Source organism: Malus domestica, chromosome 05 (assembly GCF_042453785.1).
Source record: "Malus domestica chromosome 05, GDT2T_hap1".
Classification (NCBI taxonomy): domain Eukaryota; kingdom Viridiplantae; phylum Streptophyta; class Magnoliopsida; order Rosales; family Rosaceae; genus Malus; species Malus domestica.
The window spans coordinates 34,145,398-34,167,975 of NC_091665.1; the positions used below are offsets into that span (position 1 = coordinate 34,145,398).

The window sequence follows — 22,578 nt, forward strand, 5'->3', positions numbered from 1 at the left end:
TGACTCAAAAACACTAGTTTTAACCCTTACCAATTTGAAACATGCCTGAATTCATTTAGTGAAAGCACTAGTTTTAGACTTTATTTTTGGTACAACCTAGCGTACAAGCATCAATACAATGAGTGATCAACCAACTCATCCAATACCCATCTAAGAAATTAAGCGCTAGAGAAGGTTCTTTTGTGGGGGGGTTACAAATTAAATTACAGATGGATTCAAAGATGCATATTCAAGCAGCTCCTCATTGCTTTCAAATATGGCCATGTCTTCTTCGTTGAAAGTTAAGGACCCTTCTATTCCATCGCCATCTCTTGCATCCAGTAAGACAGTTGAATTCTTGGAACCAACACTAGAAATGAAGACCCATGATGGCTTTCCCCAACCAAAATTGGATTCGTATAGCGGAAACCTGCACCAACTGGTGGAACTATAGCTGTCTGTATCATCCTTTTTCATAATGAGGTTCACATTCTCCATGAAAAGTTGACAGAATTCCTCCCCTCTAACTCCATTTCTATATTTTTCTTTAAATTCCTCAATGCCCTTCCTCAGTATAGTAACCAGGCTTCGAAGATCATGATCATGTGCTTCACTGCTAGATTCTTCCGTCTTTGATGTAACCAACCCCACAACATTCCCTAGCAAATCTTTATCTGCCAAGGTCTGCGCAAGTACTTTCCTCATGTTCACTGTTTGACACCATGAAGAGGGCCTTACTGAACCCAATTTCGATCTTGACGCTTCCTTTGCACATTTCCAAATGAGTGCGGACACTACTTCAACTCGTGTTGGATTTGGCACGCTGGCACTGGCAGCTTCGGACTTGAGAGCAGCAATCTTTGAGCCATCAAACACAAATCTCCTTGTCGTGCACGTTTCTTTAATATCAAATTTCATGTCACTAGTTGGAGTTGGCGCTGGCGGTGAGTTTAGGAAATCTAGTGGTGGGAAAAGAGAAGATGCAGCCCCAAATGCTACGAGAGGCACCACATCAATAGTTCTTGGCGAGCCGAGTGCAATTGCAGCCCAGCGATTAATGAATTTACTGAGTGTGGAAACATCCGCCACCTTATGCGAAATATTGACTCCGATTGCCAATCCACCGCATTCGAAGAAATTGGCCTGGACTTGTAGAAGATGACTTGTATGATCATTTGGAAGCAATTGCCCTAGCATTCCAAGATCTGGTTTGTCAAAAATCTTTGACATGGGACAGTTGACTTGGGCTTCAAGAAACACAGCCCCCTGGTCATTGCAACAGATTGAATCATTAAACTGGAAACTTCCTGCAAAGGGATAGAAGAGAGTGAGGGCTTCAGATAAAGATGTCTTTAGAAGCTTGGATCTTTCCGCAACCAAAGATCGGTGATTGATATCATTGACCTCAAAATCATCACCGCTGTTGCAGATGGGGTAGAAGAGAAGCAGTGGGATATGAATTGGAGGAACAAGCTGATCAAAAAATGAGAGGTTATTGGTAGTTTTGAGGTGCGGAGGAGTTGAACAGGATGGACGAATTGTTTCCTTGTGAACGACTTCGACCTTCACGTCAGAAGCCATGATCTTGCTCCCCATTTAATTTCATCACAAATTTAAGAACCCTCCATTTAAAGACCCAGATTCACCTCACAACAACTGCTCCTATGCAGGAAAAGTCAACTTTATTCAGTTATTAATTCATTGTATCTGAATCTTCAACTGAGCTAATCTCTTAAGAAATATTAGCAAAGCTCGGAAAGTTCCTCGGGTTGAATATATATAGAGATAGTTCTCGGGTTGAATGTTGACCAAGAAATACAAGTACACAAGCTAGCCGTCAATGGTTGTGCACTATATCCCTCATTTCCACGAAGCATCGTCCACTAATTATTTAATAGTCAAATAGAAGAATATAAAATCGAAATGACCCGGAAACCACACGAAGTATGTTTGTGCTGCTTCATCTTAGTTTGAGTTACACCCAATAAGTTGCTCTGGGGTTTTCACTAGTATTTAAAAGGAGACGCTATATGTGAATTAACCGAAGCTCAGGTTTCATTTATGTACCATGATCCCTGTTAAGTTCGAATCTTCCCTTTACTTATTAAAAGAAAAAAATAGGATTGTTATGAATCCCAGAATTTATCTACGTTCTATTAGCTAGTTCAACCCTTCACATTTCAGGCAATACACGCAAATAAGAGTTCCTCTATGAACCAAATCAAGCAAATTTTGCTCGGGTCCTTCGCAAAGTTGAAGAACGTAGCTTTTAGGGCATGATAGGGTCATTAGATTGCATGTATTGACAGTAGAAGAACTGTCCTACCGGAAGGCAAGGAGGATTTAGCAGAAGATCGAGAAAGCCAACTACTGTGTTAGAGGCGATTGCCTCGTTTGACACATGAATATGACATGCTTTATTTAGAGTCTCATGATCCCAAAATGATATTACAATACTCGGGCGTTCACCCCTCTTTACTAACCTGACGGAGGTAAATCACCTCAACTGGATTACTACATCAACGGGCGTCAGTACAATATGAGGTATTACCTAATAGATGACATCTACATGAGATAGGCAACGCTTGTCCAAATATGAGATCAATGATCTTTATAGGGATTTACAATTAAAACCGATTTTGATCATAAATACAAAGTTATGTGAATCGGCTAAAACTTTTCAATTAAGAATTCCTACTCAACTTTAGTAGCAAACTAACTAGTGTTCGTTTTCTATTAGCCATAAAAAAAAAAAAAAAATCCGTTTTGGGCCAACATAATTCAGCCTGAAATTTAGAAAGACTTTTAAAGCCCAATTGAGCATCGGCTCGGATCAACCGGGTCGCTCCGTCCCATTTTGCAGACCTATTTCGCACTACCAGGGTTTCGCTAAAATCTCACTTTCGGCGTTTCCCTCGCATAAAACCCTCTCCGGACTTCTGTTCTCTTTTCTTCTCTTCTTCTCCTTCTTCTTCCTTCCTCCACACACTCCACAGTTTCACACAGATCTCGCCATCAACATGCAAGCCCCAGTGCTCGTCCTCAGTAAGCTCTCTTCCCTTCTTTCCTTTTCCCCCTTAACTTGCGGTTGCTTTGAAGTTTAGGTTTTTGAGTTGATCTTTCATTTGGGTTTCTGAAAACCTCGTTTTCTGCCTTTTTTTTTTTTTATTTGTTATGATTTGTGTTCCTTTGAAAACCCATTTGCTTATTTTTGCTGTTTTGAACTTATCTGAGCAGAAGATTCATTGAAGCGTGAGTCGGGGACTAAAGTACACCATGGAAATATCCAGGCATCGAAGGTGAGATTAAGGGCATTTGGGTTTACGAATCTAAAAATATTATTTTGGATTGAAATGTATCCTAAATAGTTTTGTTCGTTTAAGGGAAAATAATGGTTTTAAGTGATCAAGTCTTGGAGAGATGTTTATTTGAATCTAATTTTGTTGATGGTGTTTACTTTCGTATGTCAATCAAGTATATAAATTTGAAAAAGTCTATAAATAAGGTTTTTTTTTCACGTGATGTGGTATGTTGGGCTTGTTTTGGTCAATCTAGCTCAGTATTTGGTGAATGACTTACAAAATAAGATGCTGTTGTAAGTTTGGGTTTTGTGAACAAGGTTAGCGAAAACTGAATTGAATTGAAATTCATCTGAAAATGTATGTTTTAGTATTTGTTTCGAATGTATTAATTTCTGGATGAGTTGCCAGGAGTGTTAACCTTCTAACTGTGAAATGTTTAGTATTTTCTTACAAAAGAATTCTAAGCATTTAGGGTCTCAGTTGTCAATGGTATTTTCTTTTCAAGAGGATATTATTATGCTTCCACTGTGGATACTTGTCAGACTATTAGCACTTCGAGTCTCATGAACGTACAAATGTTAAGCATTTTGATAATTACAGGCCGTTGCTGACATAATCCGGACAACCTTGGGTCCTCGGTCCATGCTCAAGATGCTACTTGACGCTAGTGGAGGTAATTCTTTTCTCGCGGTCTGATAAGTTTTATCGTTGTTTCTGTATTTTTGTTGAAATTGAATATAATGATTTATTTTCCCTCAGTTTTTACAACGCAGTAAACCCTTATTTTACGTGGCGGCATGTTTGTTCATGTGATTAAATTATTTTGAATCAAAGAAGTTCTTTTACATTTCTATTTGCAATTAAGTAAAGTTTAGATTGATGTTACGGGTGATGTAACTATTTCATGCATCTATTATCCCCATGGCTTTCGTTTGGGTCTTGATGAGTTTGCAATACACTAACATGTTACCCTTGTTTCTGACAGGAATTGTAGTGACTAATGATGGAAATGCCATTCTGCGTGAATTGGATCTTGCTCACCCAGCAGCAAAGGCATGATATTTGTCTCAAATTGTTCCTTTCTGGATTTTATTTTTGTTTAATCTTTTTGGTTCAAAAACTTCTGTTCCCTATCTAGTTTTGCATTTTCTTTCTTGTCGATCCTTTACTTTTATATGAACCCCCTCTCCTCCCTCTCATTTTCTTTGTCATTCTTACCTTTGCTCTTTTGAAATTTTTGGTGATAGTCAATGATTGAATTAAGTCGCACACAAGATGAAGAAGTAGGCGATGGAACAACATCTGTCATTGTCCTTGGTATGGTTTTAGCATTATTTACCTACATGCAACTCAAAGTTCATTTAAGGATGTAATATATACTTGTGACTTATTGGCATATATTATTGTTCAATCTTTTTATGGAGCAAAATAAATTGTCTTCAATTAATAAATAGGGGTGACTAGTAAAAGGGGAGTGCTAGCAACCTGTGCACTAACCTTTGCATTTGGACCTTTTCACTTCTTCAAATGACACGTGTCATTTTTTTACACAAAAAAAGACCTTAATGCTTTTGGCTAGGAATTAATAATGAAAAATAGAAAATATAATTTCAAGGGCATCAAATGTCTTGCTTTTATGTAAAAAATGACACGTGTCAAGTGAAGAAGTGAAAAGGTTCAAGTGCAAAGATTGCTAGCATTTCTCCCTGTAAAAACCCTATAACTTCAAGTTTTAGAGAAAACCTTACAAATTCTTGTTTTCTTAGCCTTTAATGGGCTTATTGATAAATTTTAGGGCCAAAATTGAGGTCAAGTCAACAAAAAAAATGTGGGCTGATTGCTAAAATGGTCCAGCATATTGAGGACTTAAAGCTATACAACAACGGAAGTTGATGACTTAAAAAATAAGTAGAATTAAAGTAGGTATTTATTGCTAACAAATGTTGTATTTGGAGGCTTAATGCTAAAATCCCTATTATGTTTGTTAAATCTATTTTGTGCTCTACATTGCATGGTATATAAGTAATTTATACAAAGATGACGGGATTAACTTGATAATAATATATATCATGGAATTTAGTAAGCTTGAGGAAGATTGTGTACTTTTCTATTTACTGAACAGGTTACAACAGTAGTATATGTGTACATGAACTTTGCTCTATGTCTTACATTTGGAATGAAATCTGGTGTAGCTGGTGAGATGCTCCATGTTGCAGAAGCATTTATTGACAAGCACTATCATCCAACTGTTATTTGCCGAGGTAAGTTGAAAGAAATAACGATAACATATTTCCTTCTGATTTTTCTTTCATGTAAAGTTTTGGATTTGATTTTGGTTTACGATTTATTCTTTTTCTAATTATTTTGTTTCGATGTTTTTTAAATTTTCTGTTTTTTCGTTGTAGCCTACAACAAAGCGCTGGAGGATGCTATTGCTGTTCTTGACAAAATAGCAATGGACATTGATGTGAAGGATCGTAAGTTCCTTTGGTTTCTTTCTACATCATCAAATTATATTCCGATTATTTTTGTATTGGGTCTCTTGCTCTCATTTAATCTAACTTTTGTGAGAATGTAACGGCATGCATAAGACTGAAACATAGAAATAAACTCAGGGCACTATTCCTTGTGCTCAATCAGGTTCGTGGGATTCATGTTGCAGCCGCAGATTTTGCTTAGGAAAAATTGGGGAATAGGCATAGCTTAATTTTCGTTTAGCAATTGTGGCTGTAACCTTTATTTCATCTCTTTTATGTTAGTTTCACTTAGATTGAATTAGGAATTCATATTGTGAGTGTGTTAAGGAATCAAAACAGCATAATTGGTCGGGAATGGTAGAATTTTCAGTGGCAGCTCTTGCCGATGATAACACTCATTGTTATGATTGCAAACCTGTCAGTGATTGAATATCCTGTGTGATAATAATTTACCTTGATTAACAATTATTTGAAATGCTAAGCTAGCAATTTTGGCATGTTACTTATGTATGGTTTCCATGGCAGGTGCAACAATGTTGGGGCTGGTCAAGAGTTGTATCGGTACAAAGTTCACTAGTCAGTTTGGGGATTTAATTGCTGTAAGCACTGTTTAAATAAAGGTTTTGCATTTAGTTATTTCTTCTTGTTTATTGGTTTCCAGGTGTTATGATTCTTCATCTAGGTAAAGTGGCCTATGAAGGATATACTGAGAAAAATTTAAGATTTTGTCAAGGAAAATATTTTCAAAAAAGAGTCGATACTTATTAGCTTTAGCTTTGTAGTTCAGAGAGATGAACATCATATTTAAACTAAAAGTGAGGTTTAACCATGGATTTCTAACTTTTATTCTTGACTCCAGACGTTTGTATTTTTTTCCTTTATTTATTATACAATTAAGATAAACTAACTTTGTCTATCACGTTAGAATATTTGATAGATATGCTGTGGCCTCTTGCCTGCAAGTTAACTCTATACGAACGTATTACTTTGCGTCTCTAAGTGGAAAATTACTGCATTGATTTCATAGTTTTCAATGTTATTGGTTATGTATTATGTCTTGCATTTGAATGAGCCGCCTTGCAATGAGAATCAATTACTTGGACTATTGATATTCGCTCTTCAGATCTGATTCTATCATTCTAGTGACAAATTACTATGAACTCACTCATGAGTCATGACTGACCATAAATTGGGTTGTGTTCTTGTAGGATTTAGCGCTTGATGCCACCACAATAGTCGGGGTGGACCTTGGCCAGGGTCTGCGAGAAGTGGATATCAAAAAGTACATTAAGGTTGAGAAGGTTCCTGGTGGCCAGTTGGAAGATTCAATGGTTCTGAAAGGAGTAATGTTTAACAAAGATGTTATCGCACCTGGAAAAATGAGAAGAAAGATTGTTAACCCAAGGATCATTCTTCTTGATTGTCCTCTTGAGTATAAGAAGGGCGAGAACCAAACAAATGCTGAGTTACTTAAAGAAGAAGATTGGGGAGTCCTACTAAAATTGGAAGAAGAATACATCGAGAGCCTCTGCGTGCAGATATTGAAGTTTAAGCCAGATGTGGTTATTACAGAAAAGGGGCTTAGTGACTTGGCATGCCATTACCTAAGCAAGGCTGGCGTCAGTGCAATCAGGAGGTTGCGAAAAACAGACAATAACCGAATTGCTAAGGCCTGTGGGGCAGTTATTGTTAACAGACCAGATGAATTGCAAGAGTCTGATGTTGGTACAGGGGCTGGGCTATTTGAGGTCAAGAAAATTGGTGATGAGTTTTTTGCATTCATTGTTGATTGCAAAGATCCCAAAGCATGTACTATACTCTTAAGAGGCCCTAGTAAGGATCTCTTAAATGAAGTGGAAAGAAATTTGCAGGTATGATGGTTATATTTTTTATCCCATTACGTGGAAGTAAATATAATATGTGAAATTTGTTATTTATTCATTACTTTGTTGTAGGATGCTATGTCAGTAGCAAGAAACATCCTCAAAAATCCAAAACTTGTTCCTGGTGGTGGTGCTACAGAGTTAACTGTATCTGCAACATTGAAGCAAAAGAGTTCATCTGTAGATGGTATCGAAAAGGTAAGCGCACTTTTCCTCATCTAAAAGTTTTGTATCTGTTGTGTAAACTGGTCCAAGAATCTGGAGAACTCCTCGTGAAAATAGAAAGATGAACACTAAGACTAAGAACCTCTGTTGCTTGAGTTCACATGCTTTTGACATATTGGAGATTAAGAATTAGCTGTGGCTTTACATTTGTGTTTTGATGGTAAAACAGTGGCCGTATGAAGCTGCTGCTATAGCTTTTGAGGCTATACCACGAACTTTGGCTCAGAATTGTGGTGTTAATGTGATTAGAACTATGACGGCGCTGCAGGGAAAGGTTTGAATCTTTACTGTATGGCGTTGTTCTGTTCTAGTATTACTATCATTTATGTATCTCTTCTGATGCATTTTATTTTTATCTAAATTACAATTTCTTTCCATAGCATGCGAATGGTGAAAATGCATGGATTGGCATAGACGGAAACACTGGTGCAATAACTGACGTGAAAGAGAAAAAGGTGCGTGGATCTCCTTTAGTTCCATAATTACGTTGCTCTTTTCTTTCTCTTTTTACTTTGACAATATTCGAGTTCGTTGGGCGATTGGTGCATATTTTGACAGCGCCCATGTGAGGGCAACTGCTGTAACCCTGCTTATTACTAAAATAAATGTGACTAGCTACGATTTGAGCATATCCGCGAAGTCTTGAACATCAAATTTCTAGTGTGTAAGGCTGTTAATTGCTTAATTTTAACATGTCAGATCTGGGATGCGTACAACGTGAAGGCTCAGACCTTTAAAACAGCCATAGAATCCGCTTGCCTACTTCTCAGAATCGATGACATTGTGAGCGGGATTAAGAAGAAGCAGCCTCCTGGTTCCAAAGCTCCTTCAAAGCCTCAAGTTGAAACAGAAGGCGATGCTGATAACGAGCAAATGATACCCGAGTGAGAATCGAGAAGACGGGGGTTAGCATATGCTTCTCGACGTCTTCTCGATTTGAATTTAGTTTTGCTTTCAAGAAGAAAGAGAAGGAGCATTCTGAGTTTGATGAGGATATTTTGAACCCTCGTCGCACAATTGATCGTTGGATGTTTAAAATTGGTAACTGGTGACAGTTGGATTTTGATCTAACGGCTTAAAATATGTCGACGTTTTGTGTTTGCTTGTAGCTAACAAAAATTAATCATCTTAAGCGACCTAAAATTACACAGAGCTTACAAATGAACGCACACAACACAGAATTAAGCCCACGTAGTAATGTTGTCACTAATTAGACAGTAATTAAAGATGAAGATTTGATCTTTACACATAACTAAGTCCATGTAATAATGTTATCGCTAACTAAACATAGTAATTAGTGACAGAGATTTGGTCTTTGAGGAAAGTGAGGTCGAACTCGGCCGTTCGTGAGAGATAAGGGTTTCAAAGGTGGTGGTGCATTTTTCAAGCATGATTCTTTCGAATCTGGATCCTCAACTGTGAATTGTGTCTGTACATCTTGCGATCAGTTTTTATCAGGTATTGTTTATTTCAATTTTAAATAAAAAAAATTAAAAATAATTTCTGATCGTACGATGTACAATAAACGAATATGATTCACGAATTCTTGAGATTCTCACAAAGAGGATCCAGAGAGAATCCTCAATCATTCTCCCTTTTAAATTTCCTTCGTTTCCTTCCCTTCTGTCTCACTTTCTTCTGTGTCTTTCCCTTTTTATTTTTTCTTTTTTCTTAATAAACAAGTCAATACAAAATATTAACAATTTAATCGTGAGCTGTAACCGTTCATATAGGAGAGCAAAAAAGGAGAGAAGAATTTGGACGATAAATAGTCACTCTGTTTTGTTTCTTTTAGGCTAGTAATATTTTAGTTTAAATCCATTTATGAATACTTGCTTTCAAAGTTTAAATTCTCACCGTCTTTAGTCTTGTCTGTTTGAATTAGTCACCATAATATCAAAAAAATAAAGAGTAAGAAAAAAGGTGTTCACTTAGATTATAACACTTACCAAAAATCAAAATAACTCAAATTTTCATTTCTCATAAGTAAATACGTCGGGCGCCACATCACTATGTCAAATGGAAAGAGCAAACAAGAACTTCCATGGTACATTGACTTAGTACACAATAGAGTTCTGAATCAATAATACAATGTTATATGAAGAAAAACTTACTTATTATATTATATCTAATTCAATAATACAATGTTATGTCAAGAAAAACTTACTTATAATAGTATAACATTGTCTGCACAAACGCAATACTAATAGTATACTCGTGTCGTAAAAATTCTTCGCGGAAACAAAAACACCACGTGTTAAGTTGAATTGTATAGCTGTCACACTCATCTTAAGCCAATCTGCCACGTACTGATACAAAACACGCTTATAAATGAAAGCAGGTCATCAGAACCGACTCATGCATTTCTCATGCGGTTCAGTCTGAGCCCTAGATAGAGAGAAGTGAAAGAATGTCAAAGAGCAAGGACGACATAAAGTATGCGACTTCGCAGGCGAGGCTTGATGAAGACGAAGCTGTGAGGACTGCGTACAAGCATGGGACTCCTCTTGAAGGAGGCAAGATTGCCGAGTCGGAGCCTGTCGATCTCTTCTCCAGCGCTCGTAACATTCCCAAGGCTCAGCCTCGTGATGAAGATTCTAGCAATGATCGATCCCAGATGCAGCAGCATAAACCCGATCTTACGAAACGAGAAGGCGGCCCGGGATCTGCTGCTGATAGTGCTAAATTTCCCAAGAAAACTCCTCCTGCTGATAGTGCTAAATTTCCCAAGAAAACTCCTCCTGCTCTTAGTACTAAGTAGATAGATGCATGTTTATTCCAATTTTTTTTTCTTTTATTTTCTCCTCATATTTTTCTGCATCCCTTTTGTGTTTGTTTTATGTTTTAAGCTGTAAGCTCTTAATTTTTTTAAAGCATGAAAGCTCTTAATTTTTACTTCCCTTTCTGAGCATGATTTTGGACTAAAAGTAAAGAAAAACAAAAGGCTAAAGAAATGAAATTCTGAAGAGGATGAAGTTGTCCAAGATTGGATATGAATATTTTGGTAAAGATCTTGGACAATTTTTTATAACCAACATTGACAAAGACCATGAAGGAAGTTGTTTTCCTACCATATATAAATAAAATTTTGTAAATAAAATACAAAACGTTTCACAATATTGATACTTTGGAGACAATCTGACGCAAGACTTTGGAGACAATTTGACGACGTAAAATATGGGTTGAACTCGTGGACGAAGCTAGAATTTTTTTTTTTGTGAGGGCTACTTCGAATGAGGAAATTAAATTATAATTTTGGTACAATGTTATTATTTTATTGGACAACATGATTTTGAGTAACTGGTGTTTTGAACGATAAAATTATAAATCATTAGTTAATGGAAAAATTACATAGCTCAAAAGCGTGAGAGGGTATTTTGAGTTGAGATTTAAGTTACAGTTTTGTAGAAATAAAAAGAGTTCAGTGGGAGCAGTTGCTCTCAGTAGACATATGGTGACTCCGTCCATGGTTGGACTTCCTTATTATGGATGAGGTTTATTGGTGTTTTTTTTATCCCAATGATAAGTTTGTGGAGTTGGTGATGGATCGTAAAATTGGGTTGGTGTATTTTATTTATTTACGGTGTATTTTTTTTTTGTTTCTTTATGTTTCGTGATATTATTTTCAAGCAGTGTATTTTTTTTTAATTCATGTTAATGTTAATGTTGTTATGAGTAAAATTTAAGGAAAAATTAATTAAAATGATTTGAAAACTTTGAGTTTTAACGATAAAGACAAAATAAAGGGTAAAAGTGAATAGTACCATGATTGACTTTTTAGTGTAAAAATGTGGTTTTTTGTTAAAGTAAATAGTACCGGAAGTTTTTCGTTAAAGTTAACAAAATTTAATTACATAATAAGAAAAAGAATTCGGAGAACAGTTCTATTTTACAATATGCCTTGTTGGGTATACAAGTGACTGGCTATTTTGTTTTGACCCTTGCAGATTAACCTATGTTTTGGCCTTGGTTTGGCTTCGTCTTAACCTTGATATTACGAGTGCATGTCTAGAACGTGTTTTATTTTATGATGGTAAGTGCAGTACATGTAATACTTACGTTATCCAACATGTAAGTTTCATAATTCAAATTGTTCAAATCGACGATATGAATATTAAGTAACATATTCATAGAAGCGTTTAATTAACATTGTTAAAATTATGGTGTTTAAATGAATATAATATGCATCATCATTTGTCCATTTATTGGATCATCATCAGATGATTAAAAGATTTCAAATTTGATTAATTTTTTGCAACGTTGGCATTTAAAGGATAACTAGAAAGGAGACGATGCAAATTTAATGTGCAACATTGCACACAATTTCTGGCTAACATGGTTAAACCTATGTCATATATCATTAAAACAATAACCAATTTGACAAAATTAAAACAACTGAAACAAAATGGAAATGGACCAAAATGCATTTCATTTAAAATATAATATAAAAAATGAAATAAAAACAAAAACAAAAAGTAGCCATAAGTTTGGGCCGACTAGAGGAGTAGTGGCCCAAGGCCCACCTCGCTTAATTTTGACAAAGGAGAAAAAAAAGTAAATTGCAAAAATATCTCTCAACTTTAATTAAATTAGATAATGATCATTCAACTAAAAATTCATTATCATTGGTCCTTCAACCCATTAAAATATGTAACTACGATCATTTTCGTCAACTTCGTTAGAATTTTGTCAAAATAAGTTATGTTAGAATGATCATTGCTACAATTGGGATCATTTAACTTATCAAAACATGTATCTATAGTTATTTTTGTCAACTTCATCGTAATATTGTCAAAATGAATTATGTTGGAATGACGATTATTACAATTGGATTAAAGTTGAGAAACTATTGATTCAATTGAGTTAAAATTAGAGAATAATTTCTTTGGTTTGATTAAAATTAAGGGATTAATAATAATGAATTTTTAGTTAAAGGATGATAGTTGCACGTTTGGATAGGTTGAGAACAATGATAACGGATTTTTAATTGGGTAAAAACAAAAAAAAAAAAAAAAAAGGGAAAGAGGAAGGTTTCTGGCCATGGCGGTAGCGGCAATTCCAGAAACATTTGAGGATCCAAATTCCAATTGGGCATCATCAAACCAAAGCTAGCTTTATCTGAAATTTGAGGTAGACGAAGAGCCAGCACTCAGAGAGGAAGGAAAGATGAGACCTTCAATTTCAAAGCAGGGAACTGCAGACAATAGTAATAAGGGCCTCACCGGTCACACCTGCACCCTCCATCAGCGTCTCAATCATGCTCTGAACCTCGGCACCAGGTCAGTCTCCTATCCTTCAAAGTTTTCTCTCTCTAGGGTTTTGTATGGAAGTTCAACCATTTCTTGATTTGGATTTTGGATTTTGGATTTTGATTTCAAGTGTTAGGAATCATTGGTAGAATTTGCCCCTTAAAAAACCCACTTGCAGCTTCCAACTAACAATTAGGGAAGGGAAGCATGCACAAGACAAGAGCTCATAAACTAGGAGAGCCCAGAAATTTAATATTTTGTTTTAATTTGGATGTGAGGCATTTGAGTCGAAAGCGTAAAATCTTGTTGATCGGGGAATTACATAGTTAATGTGTTGATTGTTATAGCTAATTGACTAAACAGTAGAATGTTCTTCCTGACCTGGCTTGTGTCTTGCAGAATTAATCACGACAAGGTGAAAAAATGGCAGTGTGTCGATATCGAGATACAAAGACATGTGCTCCACTCAATAGCTGCATTTCTCGATTCTGTTTCTGGGGATACGCGGCACCATCCACATGTGAAGGTATAACAATATCCATCTTTTTAGAGGAGCAAACGATTTAGTCTGTTATTTGTTCAGTTCATGCTGGCTGTTGTATTTAGTTTGATCATCAATTTTATTTGTATCGCATTGTTAGAGATGGAATATCGAAACCTTGGTAAGAAAATTTTGGGGAAAACAAGTTGAGTGGAAGGCACTGTATTGGTGGTGACTGGTGCGCCATCTCTTGAAAATTCTGTTTCCTTTCCAAGTTTTTGGAGGATACATTATGTTTCTAAAATTCTATAGAGCCACATCGTAATTTGTATCAGTTTTGAGCTGTATCTGATTGCACTTATACATATTCTCATCATTGTTTCCATCGATTTTCAGGCTTCAGTTGTTGACATTGTTGGCGCATTGGTTTGGATGCTTCAATCTGACAATGGATCCATGTTGAGGATGGCAGCGGATGTGACAGTAAAATTAGTCAGTATTTTCCCCAAATCAGTACTGCAGCTTTATGTGTTAGAGCTTGTTAATCCTTTGTCATCTTTGTTATCTTCGCACCAAACAGAAGTAGCTATTTTATCTGCAACAGCATTGAATCTTATTCTTTCAAACCTCAGTACCAAGAGTGAGAAAGACGTTTGGGAAATTCTTAGGAAAACAGAAAGTGTATCTCAAGTTGTCAGTAATTTACGGTTTTTTCCTGGATGTACAAAGACACTGAAATATTTCCAACAGATGGCTTTACTTTTGAGCACAATACTATGGTGGTGGCCGTCATCCAGGTTTTCTGTTTGGAGTGATACTAAACTGATGAATGGCTTAAATGAAATGTTAAAGCTAGATATTGATGAAAAAGTTGCAGTTTTGAAGTTGTATTCTTCTTTAGGTATTAAACTTTTAATCATGAAAAGTTAATTTTATGTTTAAATTTTATTTATTAGCTTATATTCTTGACTGTTTGGATTAAGCTTCTGTTACTTTTTTCAGCTTTATGTGGTATTGGGGCCAAAAAAGTATTGGAAAGTGGAGAGATCCTCGAACAGATGGTGCAATGCATGGACAACTCTCATCCACACTCAATTCGCATTGAAGGATTCAAGTTAGCCCAGTGCCTAGTGGTGTTAGTTCTATCTTGGTCTCCTTATAAGATATCCTGTTGCAATAGTTAAAGGGTCATAACTATTTTTTAACTCTGTTGTCTTTCAACGGTTTTTGTTTCAGATAAATGAAGAAATATGCTTACTAATGATGAGCTTAGGTTACAAACCTATCATCAAAGCCATAATTTCTGGAATGAGTGAGTGGAACTCACATTCTAGAAAGGTCAGCAATGACCAGATGTCTTTGCTAGAGGAGGCATGTCGCTTGGCTCTGATAACTCGTTGGGAAGGGGAGCATCACATTTATATGTGGAAACAAGGGATTGACAAAATCCTTCTTGATCTTCTCCTTGAAAATTTTCACAACCAACCATACAAATGTTCCATGTCATTGGATGAGCAAATGGTTATTGCCAAGGAGGGTCTCAATGCCAATTATCTTCTTGTTCTGAGGAGTTATATCTGGGATATTCTTGGATGGCTTGCAATACATTGTGGGGAGGATTTCAACCCTGAAAGGGAAATCTATATTAACATCCTCATCACATGTGCTTGGTAAGGCTCATCCTGAAAAAAACCCTACTCATTTTCCATACTTTTAATTAAAAAGAATTTGTGATCCTGCAGGTACCATTTTAGTTAATGTCTTATATATGGTTGTTAATTTTCTAATTTTGCATTGTCTGTATTCTCTGATAGTTTGACCTTTGTTGATGCAATTCAAAAGTGGCATAAAATATATGAAAATGATATTGCTGGTGCCTTCAGACGTGAATCGGCTACAAGGGCAGTTTCAATGATGATTTATTCACCCTGTAAATACATTGCGTCGAAGACCAGATTCATATTGTCCGAAATACTAGGACTAGATGGAGGGGAGTATTTGAAAACCTTACTGGGTTTCCTAAATAATTTGTCATCTGGGAATTATTTTGGAGTTCCAGATAAACTCCAAATTATTGTTTATTTAATGGGATTAGCATGCTATTCAGCTTTGCCACAGTACCAAGTCTCAGGTAAAAAATGTGTAAAAACATTATTGGCTTTTATAAGGTGGTGCTTAACTAATAATTTCCATTTAGAAAGATCAAGCTTTGCTCCTCATCTGCATAATCCATTCCATGAGAGGATTTGCTGTTGGGTTTCTGCAGAAGACTGGGAAGGCAAAGACATTCTTTTGTTTTACAGTTTGTGGGGGCTGGCTGAGTGGATACAGCATTGGGGATGCTTAGGAAATAACCTAGACCAAACTTCTGGTGAGATGAGACCAATAGAAGCTCAACTTGTTAGTGAACTTCAGGATATCTGTAACAACAGTCGTACTCCTGGAGTGCAATGGTATGCTGCATATGTTCTTAGTTATTTTGGATATTATGGTTTTCCAAGTAAACTTGGGAAAAAGATTGGCAAGGCACTTACTGAGAAGGATTATGCTGACATACAACTCATTCTTGCAAATGGAGAGTGTTTGAGGGTCCATGGTGTTGTGCTTGCAACTCAATGTCCATCATTGTTGCCTTCTGAAGTGCTGTTTCCCAGCGAGGTAACATGTGATGAATCTTCAGTGACATGCTCTATGGAAATCTGTAAAAAGTTCTGTAAAGACATAAGGTTATCTGTTCATGTTGATCACCAAGCGTTGGTTATGTTGTTGGAGTATATCTATTTGGGATATCTACAAGCAGGACAAGAACTTGTAAAGAAGTTGAGGACTCTTGCCAAACGTTGTAATCTACAGTCTTTGTTACAGATGCTTTATAGGAAACGTCCCAAGTGGGGCTCTGCTCACCCCAGCCTTGATCTTAGTGCAGCTCTTCGTCTGTCTGGGTGTCGTTTCTCGTATGGCTTCCTACTTTAATATCTGTGTTTTGCTGCATCACACTCACATAACAATTGTTTTTAACCCCTTTGTATATGTAGTTCTATGTTTCACGTTTGTTTCTCCATTAGAAAGAGTGCATTTACTGTGGTTCATATAGGAATCTCTAGATGTTGTTCTCTGAATATAAGGCTGTCTTGGTTTGACAATACAGGGGAAACTGTGTAGTCAAGCCAGTAAAACATTTAAGGTGCTCTATTGTGTATGCATAATTATTGATTGAAATATCACTACAGACTCTCGATACACATTCTAAGAAGCTAATGGCCTGTATGGTAAAGTTGGTTTTTGTGTTGGGAGAGGGGAGAAGGAGATGAGAGATGTCAGTGAGAAGGGGGGAAGAATATAGATAGTGGTTTTCTAATCAACTTTGAAACTGTTTGAAATGGTATTTAGTTGCAATCATATAATTGTTATCTGCTCTCACTCTTTTCCTTCTTAACTCAGTTGTCTTTCTCCTCTCACCCTTACTCTGAAAAACAGAAAGAAAATGTACATGTGTTTTTATACATATATACAAGGAATTAGTAAGCGATCTGTAGAGTATTTTGAATGGTTTTAGATTACCCAACATCGGCATTATTTTTCCAAGTCCTGTCTAAAGGTTCTCTTATTGGGTTGAGGATTTTCATGTATATTATGATTGACTGGATTATAAACGAGTTTTTAGTAGTTCACTTATTTTGCATTCCAACTTCATGCTTCTGGTTGGTTTTCCAAATGTACCGATTCATGTTAGTAATATTTGTTTGGTTTTGGTTTCAGAGATGTCATCTTAGAAGCTAAGACAACTGAGCTTTTGGGCTGGACATGTGGTATTTGCTTTCGCTCGGTGCCACATATGCACGTTCACAAAGTTATTTTGTCATCAAGTTGTGATTATTTGCGGGCCTTGTTACAGTCAGGAATGCAAGAGAGGTGCTTGCAATTCTCTTTCCATATATAAAGCACACATATACACACATCCTCTTATTGAAAGCAATAAACTATACAGTTTAATGTACTGCAAAATTTATCTCGTTAACTTGTATGAAGAGGTTTTGAAAAGTGGTTCCTCAAATTGGCTTATGGTAAAAGTGATTTCCAGCGGTTATTGTCATCTTTTTTGGGATGTGATGCTCTTGTAATAAAAATGCGGTGGTATTATAATTGTTGTTGCATGTCAAATTGTTCATATTGGTATACACATCTTTAATGAACTTCCATTGTTTCAAACAATTTTAAATGTTGTTAGATAGCATGCTATTAACCATCTTTTCATTGAAACTGTTTATAGATTGTCAGGCTTATCCTGTTACCTTTTTCTCAAGGAAGGAAAGGTAGTCAATAGGAAATAGTAAAAAATGATTTGTTATCTTTGTTAAAGCAAATAGTTTGAAGATGAGAGGTATGATGCTAACCAGATTCTGTGGCTACTGTTTACTCTTCTTATGGGAGACATTGGCCTTCTTTTGCGTTTGCATATCTGAGTATTTAAGTGCAACAACATCAGTGGCGGTGCTTGTTTTTCCTTTGTACCTTCTGTCAGGGTTTGTGTGGGATGGTGCAAAGGTGATGCCTAGGTTTTGGATTCTTTATAAATTAGTTTCACATCTGAACTGCAATTATCATTGATTTACTTTGAAAAATTTGGCATTTTGGATGCTAGTTTATTCAATCACTTCTATCAAAAGTATAACATATCCTTTCTTTTTACCGGATTTTGTTTTGCATACTTGTTGCAATATATCAGAATGATACTCTCCCTTAAATGTTTTTTTAACACTTGCAGCCATTCACAAACCATAAAGAGCTCTATTAGTTGGGAAGCAATGGTTAAACTAGTCAACTGCTTCTATTGTGGTAAGCTGCCAAAGCCTCCCTCTGGATGTTTATGGAATAATATGGACACCGAAGAAAAGTTACATGAGCTGCAGCCATATGTAGAGCTCTGTTGGCTTTCTGAGTTCTGGCTCATGGAAGATATTCAGACAGCATGCTTCGATGTGATCATATCAACTCTCAGTTCTGCCAAAGAGTTGTCTATTAAGATACTACAAATTGCTGCCAATTTTTCTCTGTGGAAGTTGGCCGAAGTTGCAGCAACTTATGCAGCCCCTTTATATCGCCAACTGTGTGATTCTGGTGAACTCGACGCACTTGATGAAATGCTGGTTGAGATGATTCGTGCAGCCTCTGTTCATCTCTCTCAACAGGGTGGTAATCAATGTTGATTTTATTTCTACGTAGATGATTGAAAAGATATGAAAATGTGAAATAGACTACTTTTGGAGAGTTTGTTGTGCAACCAAATGCTAATTCTGCCAATTTTCTTATGCTCTCTTTTCAGAAAAGATTTTGTAGATTTTAAAGTAAGGGCATGGTCTCTTTTTGACATAAGGGATTGGCTGCTTGAGTAGTACAATTTTCTTGTTCTTTGTTTTGTATGTTCATATGTGGGGAGGGGTGGTGGGGACGGGGATGGGGATAGTGAGAGAACAGCTGTAGATAAGGCATTTGTAGATATTTCTTTCTTTTGTCAGCGCCAAATTAGGGTCAAAGTAAAACTGTATTTTTAATCCTTCAAATGTATTGCTTTGTGTTTCATAATGTCAGCATGTCACCTAGCATGTTCACTCCTCCACATTTCTCTGTTACTAATGCATATATCTCAAGCAGGTTAGCAGAGTTGACAAAATGCCTAAAATTAACAGTCTACCGTCTACAACACAGAGGTTGTTCCTTTGCACTAGGGAAGAAGCATGGCTGTAGAGGATGGATCTCCGTAGTAGGAACTTCACCATTCAGCCGTGATTATTTTCCGGTCGCTCTTCTAAGTTCAGTATTTTCTCTCTCATGCAAAACAGATAATTACTGGAGAACAGTTATGAGAAACAATAATGATCTTCCACCTTCCTTTCATGCAGGCATTATCATTGCTTTTGAAGTGAAATTAGCTTAGCTTGAGTCAAATTGTGATCCTCACTTTGGTGCTGACAGAGTCCCACTACTTTGATGACAAACTCAATTTTGTAGTTGAAATTGAAAAGGTTAAGGCATTTAGTTTTCATCAGTTAATGATATGACGAAGATCGTTGTTGAGATTTCTAATTCTCTTATAGCATTGATTTTACTTGTCATTACACTCATTGTCAACTATCTGGTGTTAGTTTTTCAATCTTTTGCCTCATTATAAAATCAGATTTGGTTTGATAAAATTCTGCTTTGTAACCGTCCAGCTTTTCAGCAATATTGTATGCACAGTGTGCATGTGATACATTGTCATTAGAGCTCTCTTTCCTGCAGGTGTCATCATTGCTCTTGAAGTGAAATTAGCATAGCTCGAGTAGGATTGCAGCTCTCCGGAATCAGATACATCATTTCTTGGCAGGTTGAAGCTCACAATCTCAATAACACTGTTTTAGAACTGATTTATTAGGTGATTTTTATTGAAATGTAGATTTTGGAGGTTTTGAAAATGAAAATTGTCTTGGTCATTTTGTTTTCTATATTCTTGTACTGATAATATAGATAGACGCATTAAAATACATATTCAATTACTTAGTTTAAAATAAACTAGAACAAGCTAATTATTTTAAAGCTAATTATTTTAAACACAAATCACTGTTAAAATTGGTAAACAATGTTGACAATTTATCCATATCTCTAGTTATCCCACATAAATCCCGGGTTCACTGTCTTCATGATTGAAAAACGAGGGTCTTCATAATTCCAAGCCAAGTTACTTTGAAATCAATGGTAATCCTCACATTAATGTTGACACAGGTCACAGAGTTACTCTGCTATTAAGATGACAAACTCTAATTTTGTTTGTGAGAAAATGAATAGGTTAATTCACTCAGTTTTTCATCAGTTGATATAGCGAAAGAGCTTTGATAATTCTTTTGTAACATTGATTTTAATTGTTTTATGCTTTTAAAGGAGGGCAAGCCTTGGCGCAATGGAAAGTCAACTCCTTTGTCACCAAAAGGCCAGGGGTTTGCCGTGCAAACAGCCTCTTTGCAAAGCAAGGGTATAGTTGCGTACGGTAGACATTTCTCCCCTGACCGTCACAAAGCGAGGAGCCTGGTTGGCTTGGGGTCATGCTTTCATTTAAAGCATTAGATCCAGTTTGATAAAGTTCTTTGATTTTTGACGCTCCCATATCCCCCGTGCTCCCAAATCTCCCATATCTGTGCTTCATAGTCAGGGTGGGGAATGGAAAACAGATGGCGTACAGATTGATCCTAATGGAATGGAAAAACTCTGGGAAGGGAAGTCTTCACCATTATGACAGGAGTGAAGGAAGGAAGAAAATATAGGAAAGAGGAAGAAGTAGGACTGAACCTGGCCTGATGCCGTACTAACTTGAAAGTATGGCAAGAGTACAAATTGCAGAATGGGCAAACAATCAGTCAGCTGCCGGTAAATCAAATGGCAGGGGAGACACAAATGAGGAGTTGAGCAGGTCTGGATGCACAAAGGCAAATCTTCTAAGCACTTGATTATCTGCAAAATTTAAAGGCCCCTCTGCATCCCATTCCAACAAGCTTCCCAAGTGTAGGCGGAGCTGTGTTGCCCGTTGCATGGTTGACACCTGGTGAAGTGCGTGGTAAAAGGCCTTCTGAGATCATCTTCCCAGTATCCCTTATCCTTCACATGTTGGTCTCTCATAGTTCCATAGAACTGGCTCACTTTCTCCGCGTGTCTCCTCCTTAACATGTCCACCTCTCTTTCAATCTCTATGTATCGTTTGGTAATGGTGTCAAGACCATCCACTATTAACCAGTATCCGTGTTGGTAGTAATCACCTTCCACGTAAGTCTTGTTTGCCCATCCTTCTTGCTGTGTTATTAGAAGATAAATCAGACCCTATTGATCGTCTGAATTTGAAATTTGCTTGCCTTTGATCAATGAATTTTGCATCTACGCCCATCTTTCGTAGTCTGGGGTCTGTGGCCCCATGGTGATCCATGCCTCTATGAGGTTCATGGACCACTGGCAGTTGCGTATCAGGAACACTCCGGTGTTGATACTCGTCCAGCTGCTTGTCGTATATCTCATGCCACCACCCATGCACAACTAGGTTGTGGTCATTGTATCTCTCTAGTGGGAGCTTGAAGTCCATGTCTATGACAATCGCATCTGAGACCACCCACCACATACACTCCACCTCAGGATGAGCCGGCATGGCAGCACGGAGAGTTGGTAATTAGGCCCAGGCGCCAGTCACTTTTGAATGGAACGCCAGATTGTTGTAGAAGATTTCATAGCCGTGGGGTCAGCAATGGTCTACTTTGTTCTTGAAAAACCGAAGCAGCAAATGATCACCAACTGGGTTACTGCTTGCTATGCTCTGAGACCCCTTCACAAGAAGAACCCGATCACGTACACTAGCGGAGAAAGAAGGGTGATGCAGCAGCCACTTCTTGCGCTTCTCATCCCAGTCTTCCACAGGTTGCCCAATCAAGTAGCTGAAGTTTGGATCATCATAGAATGTAGGCTCAGCTGGGTCATATCCTGAGTCAAGGCCGTGGGCAAATTTGCTCCAGGTGTTGGTTTTGTCGAAGTATGTGTCGTTGGAAACTTGAAAGAAAAAATATTTCAACCAATTGTATTAGACACTTGGTGTAGCGGGTTGTATTCTCGGCACATTGAAAAATTTATGGATCGTATTCTCGGCACATTGAAAAATTTATCCTGTACATCAAGTAACTAACTGAAGGTACATCCGCCACCCAACTTTTAAGTTATCTGGTACACACCTATTTCATAGGTTGGGCTATGTCATTGAGGTAAGAAGGTTAAAGTACGTGTTGATCCTCTCCGACTCCAACAAGTATGGTTGGCTTTGAGTTATGTGTATTCAATCTGCACATTGTCTCGTACAATTTGTGTTCACTGCGTTGGGAAGACCCTACTATGGTAGGGTTTGTGCTTTTATTACCACATTTTGTGCAATAAAAGTGATAGGTCAGTAACAAGAAAGGCTGGATTTGGTTAGTATTT

General features: G+C 37.0%; 3 protein-coding genes and 1 pseudogene across 5 annotated transcripts; 2 read left to right on the plus strand and 2 right to left on the minus strand.

Moving 5' to 3' along the window:
- Positions 1-54: 54 nt before the first annotated feature.
- On the minus strand, positions 55-1,682 carry LOC103454521 (BAHD acyltransferase At5g47980-like). The gene has a single exon (XM_008394108.4). It carries the CDS (start codon positions 1,573-1,575, stop codon positions 199-201), a length of 1,377 nt encoding a protein of 458 aa, XP_008392330.3. The 5' UTR covers positions 1,576-1,682; the 3' UTR covers positions 55-198.
- Positions 1,683-2,835: 1,153 nt separating this feature from the next.
- Positions 2,836-8,966, plus strand: LOC103454511 (T-complex protein 1 subunit gamma). Its single transcript, XM_008394098.4, has 13 exons — positions 2,836-3,024; positions 3,217-3,278; positions 3,882-3,954; positions 4,267-4,334; positions 4,529-4,598; positions 5,474-5,542; positions 5,687-5,758; positions 6,284-6,357; positions 6,967-7,629; positions 7,714-7,839; positions 8,036-8,140; positions 8,247-8,321; positions 8,566-8,966. Exons 1-13 carry the CDS (start codon positions 3,000-3,002, stop codon positions 8,752-8,754), a joined length of 1,671 nt encoding a protein of 556 aa, XP_008392320.2. The 5' UTR covers positions 2,836-2,999; the 3' UTR covers positions 8,755-8,966.
- A 3,859-nt stretch (positions 8,967-12,825) lies between these two features.
- LOC103454491 (BTB/POZ domain-containing protein At1g04390) lies at positions 12,826-22,274 on the plus strand. 3 transcript variants are annotated; one of them, XM_029102776.2, is made up of 12 exons: positions 12,826-13,145; positions 13,515-13,641; positions 13,993-14,497; positions 14,599-14,729; positions 14,833-15,266; positions 15,411-16,550; positions 17,356-17,508; positions 18,362-18,789; positions 19,249-19,406; positions 19,497-19,619; positions 19,876-19,960; positions 20,512-22,274. In XM_029102776.2, the coding sequence occupies exons 1-9, from the start codon at positions 13,033-13,035 to the stop codon at positions 19,251-19,253; spliced, it is 3,036 nt and encodes a 1,011-aa protein (XP_028958609.1). In that variant the 5' UTR covers positions 12,826-13,032; the 3' UTR covers positions 19,254-19,406; positions 19,497-19,619; positions 19,876-19,960; positions 20,512-22,274. The 3 variants fall into 3 exon arrangements, with proteins under 3 accessions (XP_028958609.1, XP_028958610.1, XP_070678717.1); XM_029102777.2 differs by having other exon boundaries at positions 12,829-13,145; positions 18,362-18,786; XM_070822616.1 differs by lacking the exons at positions 19,249-19,406; positions 19,497-19,619; positions 19,876-19,960; positions 20,512-22,274 and having other exon boundaries at positions 12,829-13,145; positions 18,362-18,994.
- LOC103455172 (galactomannan galactosyltransferase 1-like) lies at positions 20,981-22,186 on the minus strand (annotated as a pseudogene).
- Positions 22,275-22,578: the final 304 nt, after the last annotated feature.